Here is a 14,865-nt window from a genome sequence, read left to right as displayed (position 1 = left end):
TCCCCCGCCGCCTGGGCAGCTCAGACAGCTGATTCTGCGCGGGCGCCTGGACCGGACCGCAGGGCAGGCGGGCGGGCGCGGGGGCTGGTGCCCACGTAGGCGCCTGGTCACTCACGTGAGCACCGCGTCACCGGAGCTAGGCCACCACCACTCCCTTCCCGCCCACCTCACCATCCATCCCCGAGGGACTGGGAAGTTGCGGAAGGTGTGAGAGTGTGTGTGTAACATAGGAATGGGGGCCATCAGGAAGAAGAAGAGGAGGGGTGGCTTTCTGATCCCAGGTGCTTTACCTGACGCAGCTCACAGCATCCTCACAGGGCATCTCTCTCTGATGCCCATTATTGCCAGGTGTGTCAGCTGATCAGAGAGGGTACCCGACTTTGCCAAGAGCGCTCAGCCCGAGAACTGCACAGCTCACTTTCAATACCGGTTTTACCTGACTCCAGAGCCCGGGGTAGTGGTGCCTGCCAGGAAGCTGAGCTGCCACCTTGAGTGGTGATATTCCTGGGGTTCTGTCCTGGGCCTCCTCTCTCCTCAGTCCTCAAGTTGTCTCTCCCTGTGTGATCTCATTCATTTCCAGAAAGCACCGATGACTCCCAGATCTACATCTCCAGGCTATTCCCTTCTCCGTGTCTCATATCAGTTTTTCCAATTGTTTATTGGATATCACCGCCTGAGGGACACGGTGCCGCAAAGCCCTGTAACACAAATTGATTTCAAAAGCCCGTGTACCCCAAACTGATTTCACCAGCTTCCTTCTTGTCATCTCCATTGGCCTTTCTCCACACTTGAAAGTTACCTTCCAACAGTTGACCAGTTTTCATAGAAAGAGAATGTCAGACAGCTAGAAAAGAAAGCATTCAAACGTTTTTAATATGAACTTCAGATCCACAAATTCATCACAGCCCTTGGTTCACAACATGCTCTTCTCACTGACTACTGCTCCTCCCCTCCTTTTCCCTCTTCTCTCCTCCCCTCTGTTTACTTTCCTTCCATTGTTTTTCTCTTTCACATTTGTGAAACCACCACTAAACCCAAAGAACTAGAAAATTGCTAATAACTGTTTACTTTCATTCCATTGTCTTTCTCTTTCACATTTGTGAAACCACCACTGAACCCAAAGAACTAGAAAACTGCTAATATTCTTGTCACTACAGTGTAGTGTTATATATTTGGGTTTTGACAAGATGTTTATAACATGATTTTGTTTGGATCTCTTTCAGATTATTCTGTTTGGAGTGTATTGAACTTCTTGGGTACATAGATTAGTGTCTTTCCTCAAGTTTGAGTAATTTGCAATCATTCTTCCTTTGAAAATTCTTTCTGCCCTATTCTATTTCTCTTCTTGTTAAACTCCCATCATGCATAGGTGTGCCCTCTTCATTTTTCACATTATTTTTATTTTTCTGCTCCTCGAACTGAATAATCTCAGTTGACCTATTTTAAGTTCACTGATTCTTTTGCCTGCTCAAACCTACCGTTGTACCCCTGTAGTGAATTATAGTTATTGTATTTTTCAAATACAGAATTTCTATTTATTTTATAATTTCTACATCTCTTTTTATTTTTACATCTTTGCTGATATTCTGTATTTGCTGAGACATTCTTCTCTTTTTCTTTAGTCCTTTGTTTATGATTTCCTTTAGTTCTTTGAGCATATATAAGACAGTTGATTAAAAATATTTTCTTGTTATTCTAATACATGGACTTCTTCATGATAGTATCTAATTATTTCTTTCCTGTGTATGGGCTATGCTTTCTTATTTCCTTATATGCCTCACAAAGTTTTGTTGAAATCTGTGTATTTTGATTCTAATATATTAACTCTGGAAATTAGATTCTTCCTCTTGGGTTTTGTTGTTGCTCTCTCGTGGGCTATTGTTTACTTATTTAGTGACTTTTTAAACCATTTTAGCAAATTATGTATTCTTTGTCTAGTGTGGCCACTAAAGTCTGTGTTTTATTGCTTATTAATCAGCTGGTGTGTGGATGCTGTTACTTTAAGTGCCTAAAGCCAACAAAAGAAAATTGATGAATAAAAAAATACTTTCTTGGCCTGGCGCGGTGGCTCACGCCTGTAATCCCAGCACTTTGGGAGGCCGAGGCAGGTGGATCACCTGAGCTCAGGAGTTCAAGACCACCCAGGGCAACATGGTGAAACCCCGTCTCTACTAAAAATACAAAAAAATTAACCAGATGTGGTGGCGCATGCCTCTAGTCCCAGCTACTTGGGAGGCTGAGGCAGGAGAACCACGTGAGCCCCAGAGGCAAAGATTGCAGTGAGCCGAGATCGCGCCACTAGGCTCCATCTCAAAAAAAAAAAAAAAAAAAAAGTCTTTCCCAGTCTTTGCAAATGAACTCTGAGTTGGAGTACTTTTTTAATGCTTTACATTTTTCTTATGCAGAGCCTGAAGCTCAACCTAAGTTGAATGCTTGCATTTTCTCTGGTCTTTTCTGAGGTTGTAGTGAGCCGAGATTGCACCACTGCACAGATCGCGCCACTAGGCTCCATCTTCAAAAAAAAAAAAAAAAAAGTCTTTCCCAGTCTTTGCAAATGAACTCTGAGTTGGAGTACTTTTTTAATGCTTTACATTTTTCTTATGCAGAGCCTGAAGCTCAACCTAAGTTGAATGCTTGCATTTTCTCTGGTCTTTTCTGAGTATGTGTCCCACCCTCAGCATACACACGGTCTTCTTGATTTTCCAGTATATATAAAAGTTTTTTTTTTAAATGCTTGTTCTTCCACATATCTTGTTTCCCAAACTCTTCCTTCTCAGGCTTCTCGGTCTGTTCATTGCTTGTTCTGAGTGTTGTCCTTTGCTCCAGACTTCTTTGGCCAACAGCTGTGATTTTAAATGCTTCTGGCAAAAGCCAACTGGAGAGCCAATGCAGCCCAAGCCCTGGGAGTCCTCCCAGTCTGGTGTAACGAAGGAAGCCTTAGTGATGAAAGTGCTGCCAGGCAGGCTGATTGCCATACCACACTTCTATGAGAATACGGTCCAAATCCCAACACTGGTACTAGCTATCTAAACCAGGATAGTGGGCTGTCATCAACAGATCACTGCCGATCTGGGGCATAGAGAATGGTAGATAGGCAATTGAACATTTTTTTCTTACCACAAATTGGCAGCGTTTATTCTTCACCACAATTCCCTCTCATTGTTATAATTTTTTGACTGGATTCCAGAGTTCTGAGAAAGTTGATGGTAACAGTTTTTGCCAGCTCACTAATTGCTCATTATGGAGTTCCAGAGTTCCATTTGCTACCATTTTTAATGATGTTACTTGTGTTTCTATTTCTTTTTAAGTCAATTGGGTAGGCTGTGTTTTTCTTGGAATTCGTCCCGTTCATCTACCTTGTCTCATTTTTTTGTCATGCAGTTGTTAATAGTATTACCTTATAATCTTTTTTTTATATCTGTAGAGTTGCTAATGATGATCCCTTTTTTATTCCTGATTTTAATAGTTTCAGTCTTCATCATTTTTTTTTTCTTGGTGAGTGTCACTAAAGTTTTGTCAGGGTTTTTTTAATCTATATTTTCAAAGAACAAACTTTTAGTTTCATTGATATTCTATTCTGTAATTCATTTATTTCCACTGTAGTGATTACTATTCCCTTCCTTCTGATTTCTTTGATTTAAGTTGCTCTTCTTTCTGTTGCTTTTTAAGATGGAAGTTTACTGATATGGGATTTTTATTTTTTCAAAGTAAACATTTACAGTTACACATTTCCATCTAAATGCTGCTTACCTATATCTGATAACTTTTTATGTGTGTTTTTTTAAGTATTTTTCAATTTCTCTCATGATTCCTTCAGGTTGAAGTATATTGTTTGATTTCCACATATTTGCAGGATTTTTGAATTTCCTTATGTTGTTGATTATAAATTTAATTCCATTATGATCAGGGAATATTATTTTTATAATTTCAATACTTTTAAGTGTATATGGGATTCTATTATTTGTTATGTAGTCTTTCCAGGAGAATGTTCCTTGGGTGCTTGACAAGAATGTGTGTGCTTATGCTGTTTGGAGTGTTCTTTACATGTCTGTTATTCCAGTTGGTTTTGTAGTTTTGTTTAAGTCTTCTATTTCCTTGTTGATATTCTTATTTGTTTCTTTTATTTTTGAATGTGTGGTTTTGAAGTCTCCAATTACTATTGTTAAATTGTCTTTATTTTCTTCTAATTTTTCCCTTCTATTCTGTAAGTTTTTGCTTTATGTATTTTGGAAATCTGTTTTATGTTCATATATGTTTATAATTTTTGTATAGTCCTGATGGATCAGACTTGTTATATAACACGTTTTTATTCTATAATAACATTTTTTGTCTTAATGTCTTTTTCATCTGACTCTTTTGGTTATTCTTTGCATATTATATATTTTCCATCCTTTCACATTAATTTTATTTGCTTATTTAAATATATTCTCTTTTAGATAGTATATAGTTGGATCATGCTTTTTTTACCCATTCTGCTACTTTCTGCCTTTTGAATGAAATGTTTAATCAACTTATATTTAATGCAATAATGAATAAGGTAATATTTACATCTGCTGTTTTGTTATTTTTTTTCCATTTGTTGTGTATTTTTGTTCCTCTATTTCTCCACTATTGAATTACTTTTAAAAGGATATTTTTGAAGTACCATTTTAATTCTCCTTTTTCTTGTACAAAGTTTTTGAATAATTTTCTTAGTGTAGTTGGTCTAGGGATTATAATTAGTGTATTAATTTAAAACAATTGAATTTGTATCAATTCTAACTTAATTTTAATGGGATGCAAAACTTTACTCATCTCCATTTCCTTTTTCCTCCTTTGTGAACTAGGAGGAGTGTCGTAGAAATTACATCTTAGCCATTATATCTGTTTTGTATTTATTGTTTTATAAAGTTTTCTTTCTAATCTAATAAGAGAAAAATGAGTTACAGACAAATATACATTTATAACTATTTGTATTAATTTCCTATTGTTGTTGTAACAATTACCACAAATTTAGTGGCTTTAAATAGGAAAAACTTATTCCCTTACAATGCTAGAAGTAAGAAATTAAAATGCCTTCATGGGGTTTTGATCAGAGTCAGCAGATATCCACTTATTTGTTTTTTTCAACTTCTGGAGCTGAATTTCTTGTAGTCCTTGGCTTATGTCCCCTTCATTCACCTTAAAAGCCAGCAGCATGATATCTTCAAATGTCTCTCTGCTTCCATCATCACATACCTTTCTTTCTCCCTTGTGTCAAATTTCCATGTGTCTCTGTATAGGAACACTTGTGATTGCATTTAGGGCCTACCTAGATAATTCAGGATAATTAAGATACTTAATAACATCTCAAGATACGTAATAACATCTTCAAAGTCTCTTTTTGGCATAAAAGGTAACATTCATAGGTTCCAGGGGTTTGGACATGCATAACTTTTGGAAACCCACTATTCTGTTTACCACACTGTCTTTTATATTTACCTATTTAGTTACCTTACTAGTGTTCTTTATTTCTTCATGTGGATTAATGTTACTATCTAGTGTTTTCTAATTTCAGCATGAAGGACTCATTGATATTTCTTGTTGGACAGTGCTGCTAGTTAAAATTACTCACTGTTTGTTATTTGGGAATGCCTTAATTTATCCTCAAAGTTTTAAGTAGAGTTTCCAAAGAAGTGTTAGTTAAGTCTTTTTCTTTCAACTTTCTGAAAATGTCATCTTACTGTCTTCTGGCCTCCGTGATTTCTGATAAAAAGTCAGCTGTAGATTTGTGTTTTCCATCAAGTTCAAAAAGTATTTTGTCATTGTTTCTTCAAATATATTTTTCTGCACCTTTTCTTTTTCCTCTCTTTATGGAATTCCCTTTGTGCCTATGCTTGTATGCTTGATGGTGTACCATGGTTCTCTAATGTCTCTATATTTTTCTCCATTTTTCTTTATTTTTTTTTTGTTCCTTATACTCATGATCTTCATTTACCTATCCTCAAGTCCCCTGATTCTTTCTTCATTCACTTCAAACCCATTATTGAGCTGCTCTAGCAAGTTTTTCATTCCAGTTATTTTCCATTCAATGGAGAAAAGGTAGTCTTTTCCACAAATGGTACTGGAAAAGTTGGATATTCTCATGCAAAAGAACAAAGTTGTACTATTATCTCATATCATTTATAAAAATTAACTAAAAGTTAATCAAATACTTAATGTAAAACCTAAAACTATGAAAACCTTAGAAGAAAAATAGGAGAAAGCTTGATGACATTGGTCTTGGCTGTTGCTTCTTCAATATGACACATAAAGTATCAGCAACACAAAGATACAAATTGATCAATATTTAATACTTTTGTGCATCACAGGACAGTGTCAAGAGAATGAAAATGCAGCTTACAGGACAAAAGAAAATATTTTCAGGTCTATATCTGATGAGGGATTAAAATCCAGAACATATTTTAAAACTTTCATAAGTCAGTGACAACACCAAAAATCCACATAGAACCCAATTTAAAAATGGGCAAATAAATTGAATCAACATTTCTCCAAGGATATACAAATGGCCAATAAGCACATGAAAATATGCCCAACATCACTAATCATTAAGGAAATGTAAATCAAAAGCACAGTGAGATACCACTTCATGCCCATTAGGATCATTGTTATCAAAAAAATAATAAGTGTTGGTGAGTGCTATGGTCTAAATTTGTTCCCACCAAAATATATGTTGATATTTCATCCCCCTAGTGGTGGTGTTGGGACATGAGGCCTGGTGGTAGATGTGTGGATCATGGGGATGGATCACTCATGAGTGGCTTGGTGGTACTCTGGAGGTAGTTAGTGAGTTCACACTCTGATGAGAATGGATTAGTTATCACTGGAATGGGTTAGTTCCCCAGAAAGTGGGTTGCTGTAAAGCCAGGACACCCCTTGTGTTTTATCTCTTTGCACATCTCTGCTTTCCCTTTGAACTTCTCTGCAATGTTTTGACCTAATACACGGCTTGCAATAGAGGAAGAGCAGATGTGGGTGCCATGCTTCTTGTATTTCCCAGCCCACAGAACCATGAGCTAAATAAACCTCTTTTCTTTATAAATTACCCATCCTCAGGTATTCTGTTTTAACAACACAAAATGGACTAAGGCAAGTAGGATATGGAGAAATTAGAATGCTTGCACACTGCTGGTGGGAATGTAAAATTATACAGCCACTAGGGAAAACATTATGGCCTTTCTTCAAAAAAGTAACATAAAATCACTATATTTCATTTTTGGGTATACACCAAAAATAATTGAAAACAGGCTCTGGAACAGGTATTTATACACCCGTGTTCCTAGCAGTATTATCAACAGTAGCTAAAAGGTGGAAACAAGTCAAGTGTACATCAAGAGATGAATGGATTACCAATATGTTATATGTACATACAAAAGAATATTAGTCAGCTTTAGAAAGGAATAAAATTCTGCTACATGCTAAAAAATTAGTGAACCTTAAAAACATTATACTAGGTGAAAAAAGCCAGACATCAAAGGGCACATACTGTATGATTCCACTTATGTGAGATACCTAGAAAAGTCAAATTCATATAGACAGAAAATAGAACAGTGGTTACCAGGGGATATAGGGAGAGGAAAATGGGGACTAGGAAGCTATTGTTTATGCGTACAGGGTTTCAGTTTGTAATGACACAAAATTTCTGGAGATGAATGCCAGTGATGATTCTAAAACAGAAATAAATTGTACATTTACAAATGGCTACGGTGTAAACTTTATATCATGTATATTTTTCCACAGTTAAAAATATCCGAAAACTTAACTATTTTAAAGTGAACAATGCAATGACATTTAGTACATTCACAATGTTGTGCAACTACCACCTCTGTCTAGTTCCAAACCATTTCCCTCACCCCAAAGTAAAATCCATCACCCACAAAGCAGTTTTTGATCATTACTGTCTCCCCTAGTCCCTGATAACCACCAGTATGTGTTATATCTTCTATCAATCTACTAGGACTGCTATAACAAAATGCCACAGACTGGGTGGTTTAAATAGTATAAATTTATTTTTCACAGTTCTGGAGGCTGAAAGTTCAAGATCATGGTGTCAGCAGGCTTGGTTTCTCCTGAGGCCTTTCTTCTTGGCTTGCTGATGGTTGCCTTTTGCTCTTCAAGTCTCATATTCTACTTTAATTTATGTTTTTAGTTGAGAAGTAAAAATTGTATATATTTATGGTGAACAAAATGATGTTTTGATATCTTTATACATTGTGGAAGTACTGAATCAAGCAATATAACACATGCATTAACTCACATACCAATCAATTTTTGTGGTAAGAACACTTAAAGTCCTAGCAATTTTCAAGTAGACAATATTATGTTATTAACTATAGTCACCATGTATAATTGATTTAGTGAACATATTCCTTTCTAACTGAAATTCCTTGAAGTTCCTTGAACTTTACTTTGCAGAAGATTTAATTTTTTTTTACATGGTGAATGTCAGTCTTTCCCTTTATGATTTAATGTTTTAAAATTTTTATTTTAGTTTTTAAAATTATTTTTTGTGTCCATATACATCTTCTCCTTACTGCTCCTTTCCCTGAATTTAGGCGAACATTTATATTTTATTTTAGTTATTTTATTGGTTTGTTTTTAACATAATGTGGATAAAAATGTATGCACAAGTGATCCGCAAACTCTAATGTGCATCAGAATCACCTAAAGACTGTTAACAATGTAGCTATCTGAGCACCATTGCCAAAGAGTGGATTTTGGATGGGGCCAGAATTATGTATTTTAAACATGCTCCAAGTGGAATTCTGAAGTATTTGATCGGCTAACAAAGTTGGAAGAACACCGACAAATATTTTCTTAAAAACATGTTGTTGTGATTTGGGGGTATAATTCCTTCCCTAGGATATTTCTTTCACAAGATATAAATACTTTATGAACAAATTAACCTGGTTAGGGTAACACAATCAGGGGTAGTACAGCAAAAATAAGCCAAAGATATTTTAGCCACAAATTTCACTCACTTCTCAACTCTACATTGGAATCACCATGGGATCTTTCATACTAAGGATCTGTTGGTCCCACTTTTAATGAGTCTGACTCAACTGGTTGGAGTTGGGTCCTGAGCGCCACTTTAAAGTATCCTCAGGTGTTTCAAATCTGAAGTGAGGATTGAGAATTTATGCACTAAAGACAATAGCATTAAAAAATAAAAAGCAGTTGTATCTTTAAGAAGGGCACCGTCTAATAAGGAAATAATGCCTGATGTATATAGATTAATTAAATTCTACATAGTGTTTTCACAGGTCTCAGATCTACCAATCAACCAAACCAATCAACCAACCCATTTCTACATAATATAAGGTGGGGAGAGGGGTGTCCGAGATTGACTAAAGCTGGGGCCTCCACTTTAATTTATGTAAGTCCAGAGATGTCTGATTAACTAGGGTACAGTGAGTATGGAGTGAAACACATTTTTTTCTCAATTTCTAGCCAGTTCTTCAGGCAATATTGATGCAACTGGTCTATATAGCACATGTTGATAAACACTAACATATATGTTAAGATAAGTGCATTTTTTTTTGAAATTGGCATATAATGCTTCTTCTTCTGTGTTCCTTTTAAATTGCAAGCTACAGTCTGTAGGGAAAAGAAGTCCTTGCCCATAAATCATCAGAAGCAACCCCGGGTCCAGATCGCAGGATTCAACTCAGTTATAACTAACTGTTGTGCCCTACAACTTATCAGGCCCTGTACTAAACACGAAGGGTACTGGCATAAATGAGACAAAATATTTACTGTGAGAAGGGCACAGTTTAATGGGAAACAGTGATGATTGCGAACAATGTTTTAAAATTGGGTTTCATCTACCAGATCCCCAGTTCCTGCCATTATTCTCATCAATCTGTAATTACAGGTTTATTTGGCACAGCAAATCTCAAAGCAAAGGAAGAGGGAAACTTATCTGGATCCGTGTAAGTTAGTGTAGACTACTGGGGACTCCTGAAGTCAGGGTGGTGTGAACCAGAACAGTCTTGGGAACATAAAATTATCCCTACAACTCTTGTGTATGTGCAGAATGAAACCTGTAGCAATGTCTGCACAGAAAATTGATAGTCAAGGAGACTTGGCTATTTTCATCAGAGGATAGAAGAGATAATCCAATTCCGAGCACACTATCATGAGTGTCACTCAAATTTGTCTGGGAGAAGGGGAAGAGGAAAGAAGTATGAGAAAACTATAAAGGGCTGTTTGCATTTACAAGCAGTGTTGGTGAAGTATCCACCTGGTTTCAGTATAACTCTAAAGCAGGGAGGGACACTCTATACATTTTTGAAAAGTCAGAATGGGGATTCGTACTACTGAAGGTTCCAGAGAAATCAGTGGGTCTTTGTCATCTTCAGGAGTCCAGTACATCTGCAGTGGTAGAAGCCAGTGGAGGGAGCAAAACGCAAGAGAAGAGGAAGATGTATCTAATAGTTATGGCATTATGCAGAAAAGAAAGGCAGAGCAGCAGATGAATAGAAAAACATTTAAAGTTGAGCATCCCTAATCCAAAAATCCAAAATCGAAGTGCTCCGAAATCCAAGGCTTTTTGAACATGACATGATGCTACAAGTGGAAAATTTCACACCTGACTTCATATCCACAAACTTTGTTTCACACACAAAATTATTAAAAGTATTGTATAAAATTACCTTCAGGCCGGGCGTGGTGGCTCACGCCTGTAATCCCAGCACTTTGGGAGGCCGAGGCGGGCAGATCACGAGGTCAGGAGATCGAGACCATCCTGACTAACATGGTGAAACCCGTCTCTACTAAAAATACAAAAAAAAAAAAAAAAAAAAATTAGCCGGGCGTGATTGCAGGCGCCTGTAGTCCCAGCTACTCAGGAAGTTGAGGCAGGAGAACGGCGTGAACCTGGGAGGCAGAGTTTGCAGTGAGCTGAGATGGTGCCACTGCACTCCAGCCTGGGCCACAGAGCAAGACTCCATCTCAAAAAAAAAAAAAAAAAAAAATTACCTTCAGGCTATGTGTTTGAAGTGTATATAAAATTAAATGAAGTGTATATAAAATTTCATGTTTAGAGTTGGGTTTCATCCTCAAGATCGCTCATTATGTACATGCAAATATTCCAAAAACTGAAAAGAAAAACAAAAAAAATGAAAAACAACAGAAATCTGAAATACTTCTAGTCCCAAGCATTTTGAATAATGGATTTTGAACCTGTACTCACCTGGAAATCACTTGGACTTGCTGATAGGCACTCTCCTTGGAATCTTCCCTAAAAATGAAGGGCACCTGGAGGGCTGGAGCCTTGCATGTATAAATAGAGCAAGACACAGAGCTCAGTCATTACCTCATTTGATTCCCACAGCAGCCCTCCCAGGCATTTATAATGTAATGTATCTGTAATTATCAGGTACATGTTTCTAAATGAGAGATCCATAGATAATATAAGATTTATATGTCTTTAAACTGTGTTTCAAGTGCATTTCCTATATAAGCTGATTGGCAAGTTTCTTGCTTCTTACCTTTTCTTTTTCCTGGAACATACGAAACACATGCATTCATTTTGGAAAAGTGAGACAAAACAGATAAGCAAGAAAAAAATAAAGAAATTAAAAAGTACCAGTAACTATACAACATAGAAAAAGCACATTCTGGTTTTCACTCATTCATATGTGTGTGTGCGTGTGTGTGTGTGTGTGTGTGTGTGTGTGTATTTCATATATACTATATATTTTATATATAGTGTGCATACGTACACATCTAAATGAAATAGTCTATCTATAGACTGCTTTTAAATTGCTTTATTGACATTACAACATGCAATAAACATCTTTCCATGACAGTTGATGAAAGTCCTCTTCTGACAGAAAAACTTACAGACTAGGTCAAAATACAATCTCCAATCAGAAAATTGCAGAAGAATGCCAAAAGGTCCACATTAACGGTACACCAGGAAAAATGTGAATTTAGAAAGCAGGGATTTTATGATTATTAACCTCCAGATTCAAGGCATAAGGCAAAACTCATCATGATGATCATGGTGAGGGGGGTCCCCTATAAGAATGCGCAGACTGTACCTCAACTGAAGTTCCCTAATTTTCCTCCTTAGCTCTCTCATCTCCTCCATGAACCGTTCCATATCATCTCCATCTCCATCTATCATATCAATGTTATCAACAAGCCTATTGGGCACATCTCCTCCAAAATCCTGGGCAGGTGGAGCCCAAACCCCTCTAACATTTCCTCCAGGCTCCTGGTCTTCACCACCTCCTAAAGGGGGAGCTTCATTCTGCACTGGGGCCTTCTCAACAACTTTGTTTTCCTTGGGTTCATTTTCCATGTTGAGTTTTTTTCCTGTTTTTTTTTCTTCCTAGAAGATAAAAAACAAGAAGAGGGAATGGATGCTTGATAGGATTCAGAGTTCTGTTTGGCAAAGGTTTTCCCACCTGAGAAACTGTGAACCTGTAGGGGAAGCCCCCAGACCCAGCGCTGCTACAAAGCCCACCGTTTTCACTGAAAATGCCTTCCCCAGGCCACTCCTACCACTAAAATGCAGGACCAGTTGGGGGAGGGGGACAATCATAGAGAGACCAGACTTCACCTCCCTGGGATCCTAATAAGCTCTCCAGGAGCGCCCCAGATCTCGCCCCTCTACTCCCTTCTTCCCTCATCAGACACAGGGCTGTCATTTTATGACGACTCTCCTAAGTTTCTCCTGCACTCAACTCTGGCAGGAAGGGCTGTGAGTCACCCAGATTCTGCTCTGATCCTTGATACCCCTACACCAGAGGGCCCCAGGCAGCCTCCTACCTTCAGGGATCAGAGGCAATTTTTCTCTCTTAGCCTTGAAATCGGCTGAACAAACGCACTTGAAGACCTGCAGACAAATGCGACAATTACCAGGACTGATCTTTTAATCAAAGGACCGGTAATGGGAGTTGATTTAGGGTTCTCCTAGTATTAGTACCTTCTGTTTCTCCTCCATCCTGTCTCATGGCTTCTTTTCCTACCCTGTGACAGGCTATCCCACCTTCCAGAAATAGGCATCAAAGATGATTATTTCCAAAACATTTTAACCTCTTCTTTAGGCTCCCATCTCTACTGTTTCCTCCTACCTGTCATCTAGTTACCATTTCTGGACTGCAGACAACTTGCCTGGCGGGGGAGTTAGAAGAGCTTGCTGAATGGATACCTAGTTTATTCACAAAGAATTTCAATCTAGGTATCCATCAGGCCCTCTCTCCACCCGATCCCCACTCCCATGCCCACCATTTTATTCATCAAGATGGACGATGAGTGAAGAGGTATGCGGGCATTGCAGACTAGGACCTGCAGCGGTCTCTGCGCTTTGTCATTCTCACTCCAGGATCTACAAGTAGCGCCCAGGCTTACACTGACCGACCTGCTGGGACCAAAAACAGTTTCTCGCTCCTCGCCTCTGTCCGGCAGTCAGAAGCTCGCCCGCTCAGCTGCCGCAATAGGGACCTGCTTTCCAGACCTGATCTCTGTCCCCCTCCTCTGCAGCAATTCCTCTCCTCGGCCCCCGCAGCCTATCATTTCCAGCTCTAAATGGGTAGAAGGTGAAGAAAAGATATCTAGAAGGCAGGCCTAAAACCTTGGTAGGGTCCGCCCTCCCCACCCCTTGGTCACCGGCTGCACCTCCCTCCCGCGGCCCAGCAGGAAGCAGGCTATTTCCTTTCAGTCTCCTCCACCGGCCAGACTCCATCAGACATTGCCCCATGGCCGGCCTCCTAGGAGATCTCAAATGGTACCCATTCTCAATCCGGCCCCCTCGGGAGATCCTCTCCCCAACCGCTCCATTTCTCGCACTAAACGGGTGTGTATCTGGAAAGGGATAGATAATCCAGTCCTAGACCCGCTCTGGTCTTTGCCTTCTGCAGCTCTCACACCGGTCAGCGCCCACCAACCTGTCAGGGCTCGGGGGTCGGCTTCTACCACTTTCCTCCTTTCCTGGGCAGCTGGCTCGCCTGCCTTCAGGGCAACAGCGAGCCGTCGCACGGCCAGCGATGACTACCAAACTGCAACTAGGAGAAACTAATCCACGCATTGGCTCTGGGTCTCCTAAGGCCCACGTCACTGTAAGCTCAGATTTCCAATTACCATTCACACCCTCAGTGCGGCAGGAGGGTGGGGGCGGGACTGTGGGCGGGGCCACCTTTCTCTTCATTCCTGCTTTCTCCACCACTACCACAGGCTACTACTCAACCCTCCATTTTTTTTTATGTAGCGATCCCCAAGACCAAACCGGTCATAATACTTTGTATTTGACTTGCTCTGGTTTCTGCTGGAGATTTTAAAGAATCGCTTCTTCCTCTTCTATACCCCTAAACGCACACTTCTCTCCCCTTCACGTCCAGCAAGTAAAGCCCTAACAGTATTGTAAGTCTTGGTCCCAGATTAGAACCTGGAGAAGGGGTGGGGAGCGAGAAGCTAGGAAGTCTGGAAAATAGGCAGGAAGTGGTATTCAAAATTTTTTTCACTTAAACTACTTTCCTTTTTGTTTGTTTATTTGGGAAGGGGGTCCTTTTGTTTTTTATCAGCATGCATTCATTTTGTTGTTGTTTTCATAACTAGACAATACAATTATTTTCAAGAGTTCAAGACCAGCCTGGCCAAGACAGTGAAACCTCGACTCTTCTAAAAATACAAAAAGTAGCTGGGCGTGGTGGCAGGCGCCTGTAATCCCAGCTACTCGGGAGGCTGAAGCAGGAGAATTGCTTGAACCCGGGTGGCAGAAGTTGCAGTGAGTGGAGATAGCACCATTGCACTCCAAGCCTGGGCGATAGAGTGAGACTCTGTCAGAAAAAAGAAAGAAAGGAAGGAAGGAAGGAAGGAAGGAAGGAAGGAAGGAAGGAA

At 39.2% G+C, this 14,865-nt stretch overlaps 1 protein-coding gene across 3 annotated transcripts; it reads right to left on the bottom strand.

The window, feature by feature from the left end:
* Positions 1 to 11,769: 11,769 nt before the first annotated feature.
* On the bottom strand, positions 11,770 to 14,069 carry BEX5 (brain expressed, X-linked 5). 3 transcript variants are annotated; one of them, XM_011954504.1, is made up of 3 exons: positions 13,917 to 14,069; positions 12,792 to 12,865; positions 11,770 to 12,358 (listed from the first exon to the last, which is right to left on the bottom strand). In XM_011954504.1, the coding sequence occupies exon 3, from the start codon at positions 12,326 to 12,328 to the stop codon at positions 11,993 to 11,995; it is 336 nt and encodes a 111-aa protein (XP_011809894.1). In that variant the 5' UTR covers positions 12,329 to 12,358; positions 12,792 to 12,865; positions 13,917 to 14,069; the 3' UTR covers positions 11,770 to 11,992. The 3 variants fall into 3 exon arrangements, with proteins under 3 accessions (XP_011809894.1, XP_011809895.1, XP_011809896.1); XM_011954505.1 differs by having other exon boundaries at positions 12,799 to 12,865; XM_011954506.1 differs by lacking the exon at positions 13,917 to 14,069 and adding an exon at positions 13,648 to 13,843.
* Between the last annotated feature and the right edge of the window lie 796 nt (positions 14,070 to 14,865).

Source organism: Colobus angolensis, unplaced genomic scaffold (assembly GCF_000951035.1).
Source record: "Colobus angolensis palliatus isolate OR3802 unplaced genomic scaffold, Cang.pa_1.0 Scaffold385, whole genome shotgun sequence".
Taxonomy (NCBI): domain Eukaryota; kingdom Metazoa; phylum Chordata; class Mammalia; order Primates; family Cercopithecidae; genus Colobus; species Colobus angolensis.
This window is presented reverse-complemented; position numbering and strand designations above follow the sequence as displayed.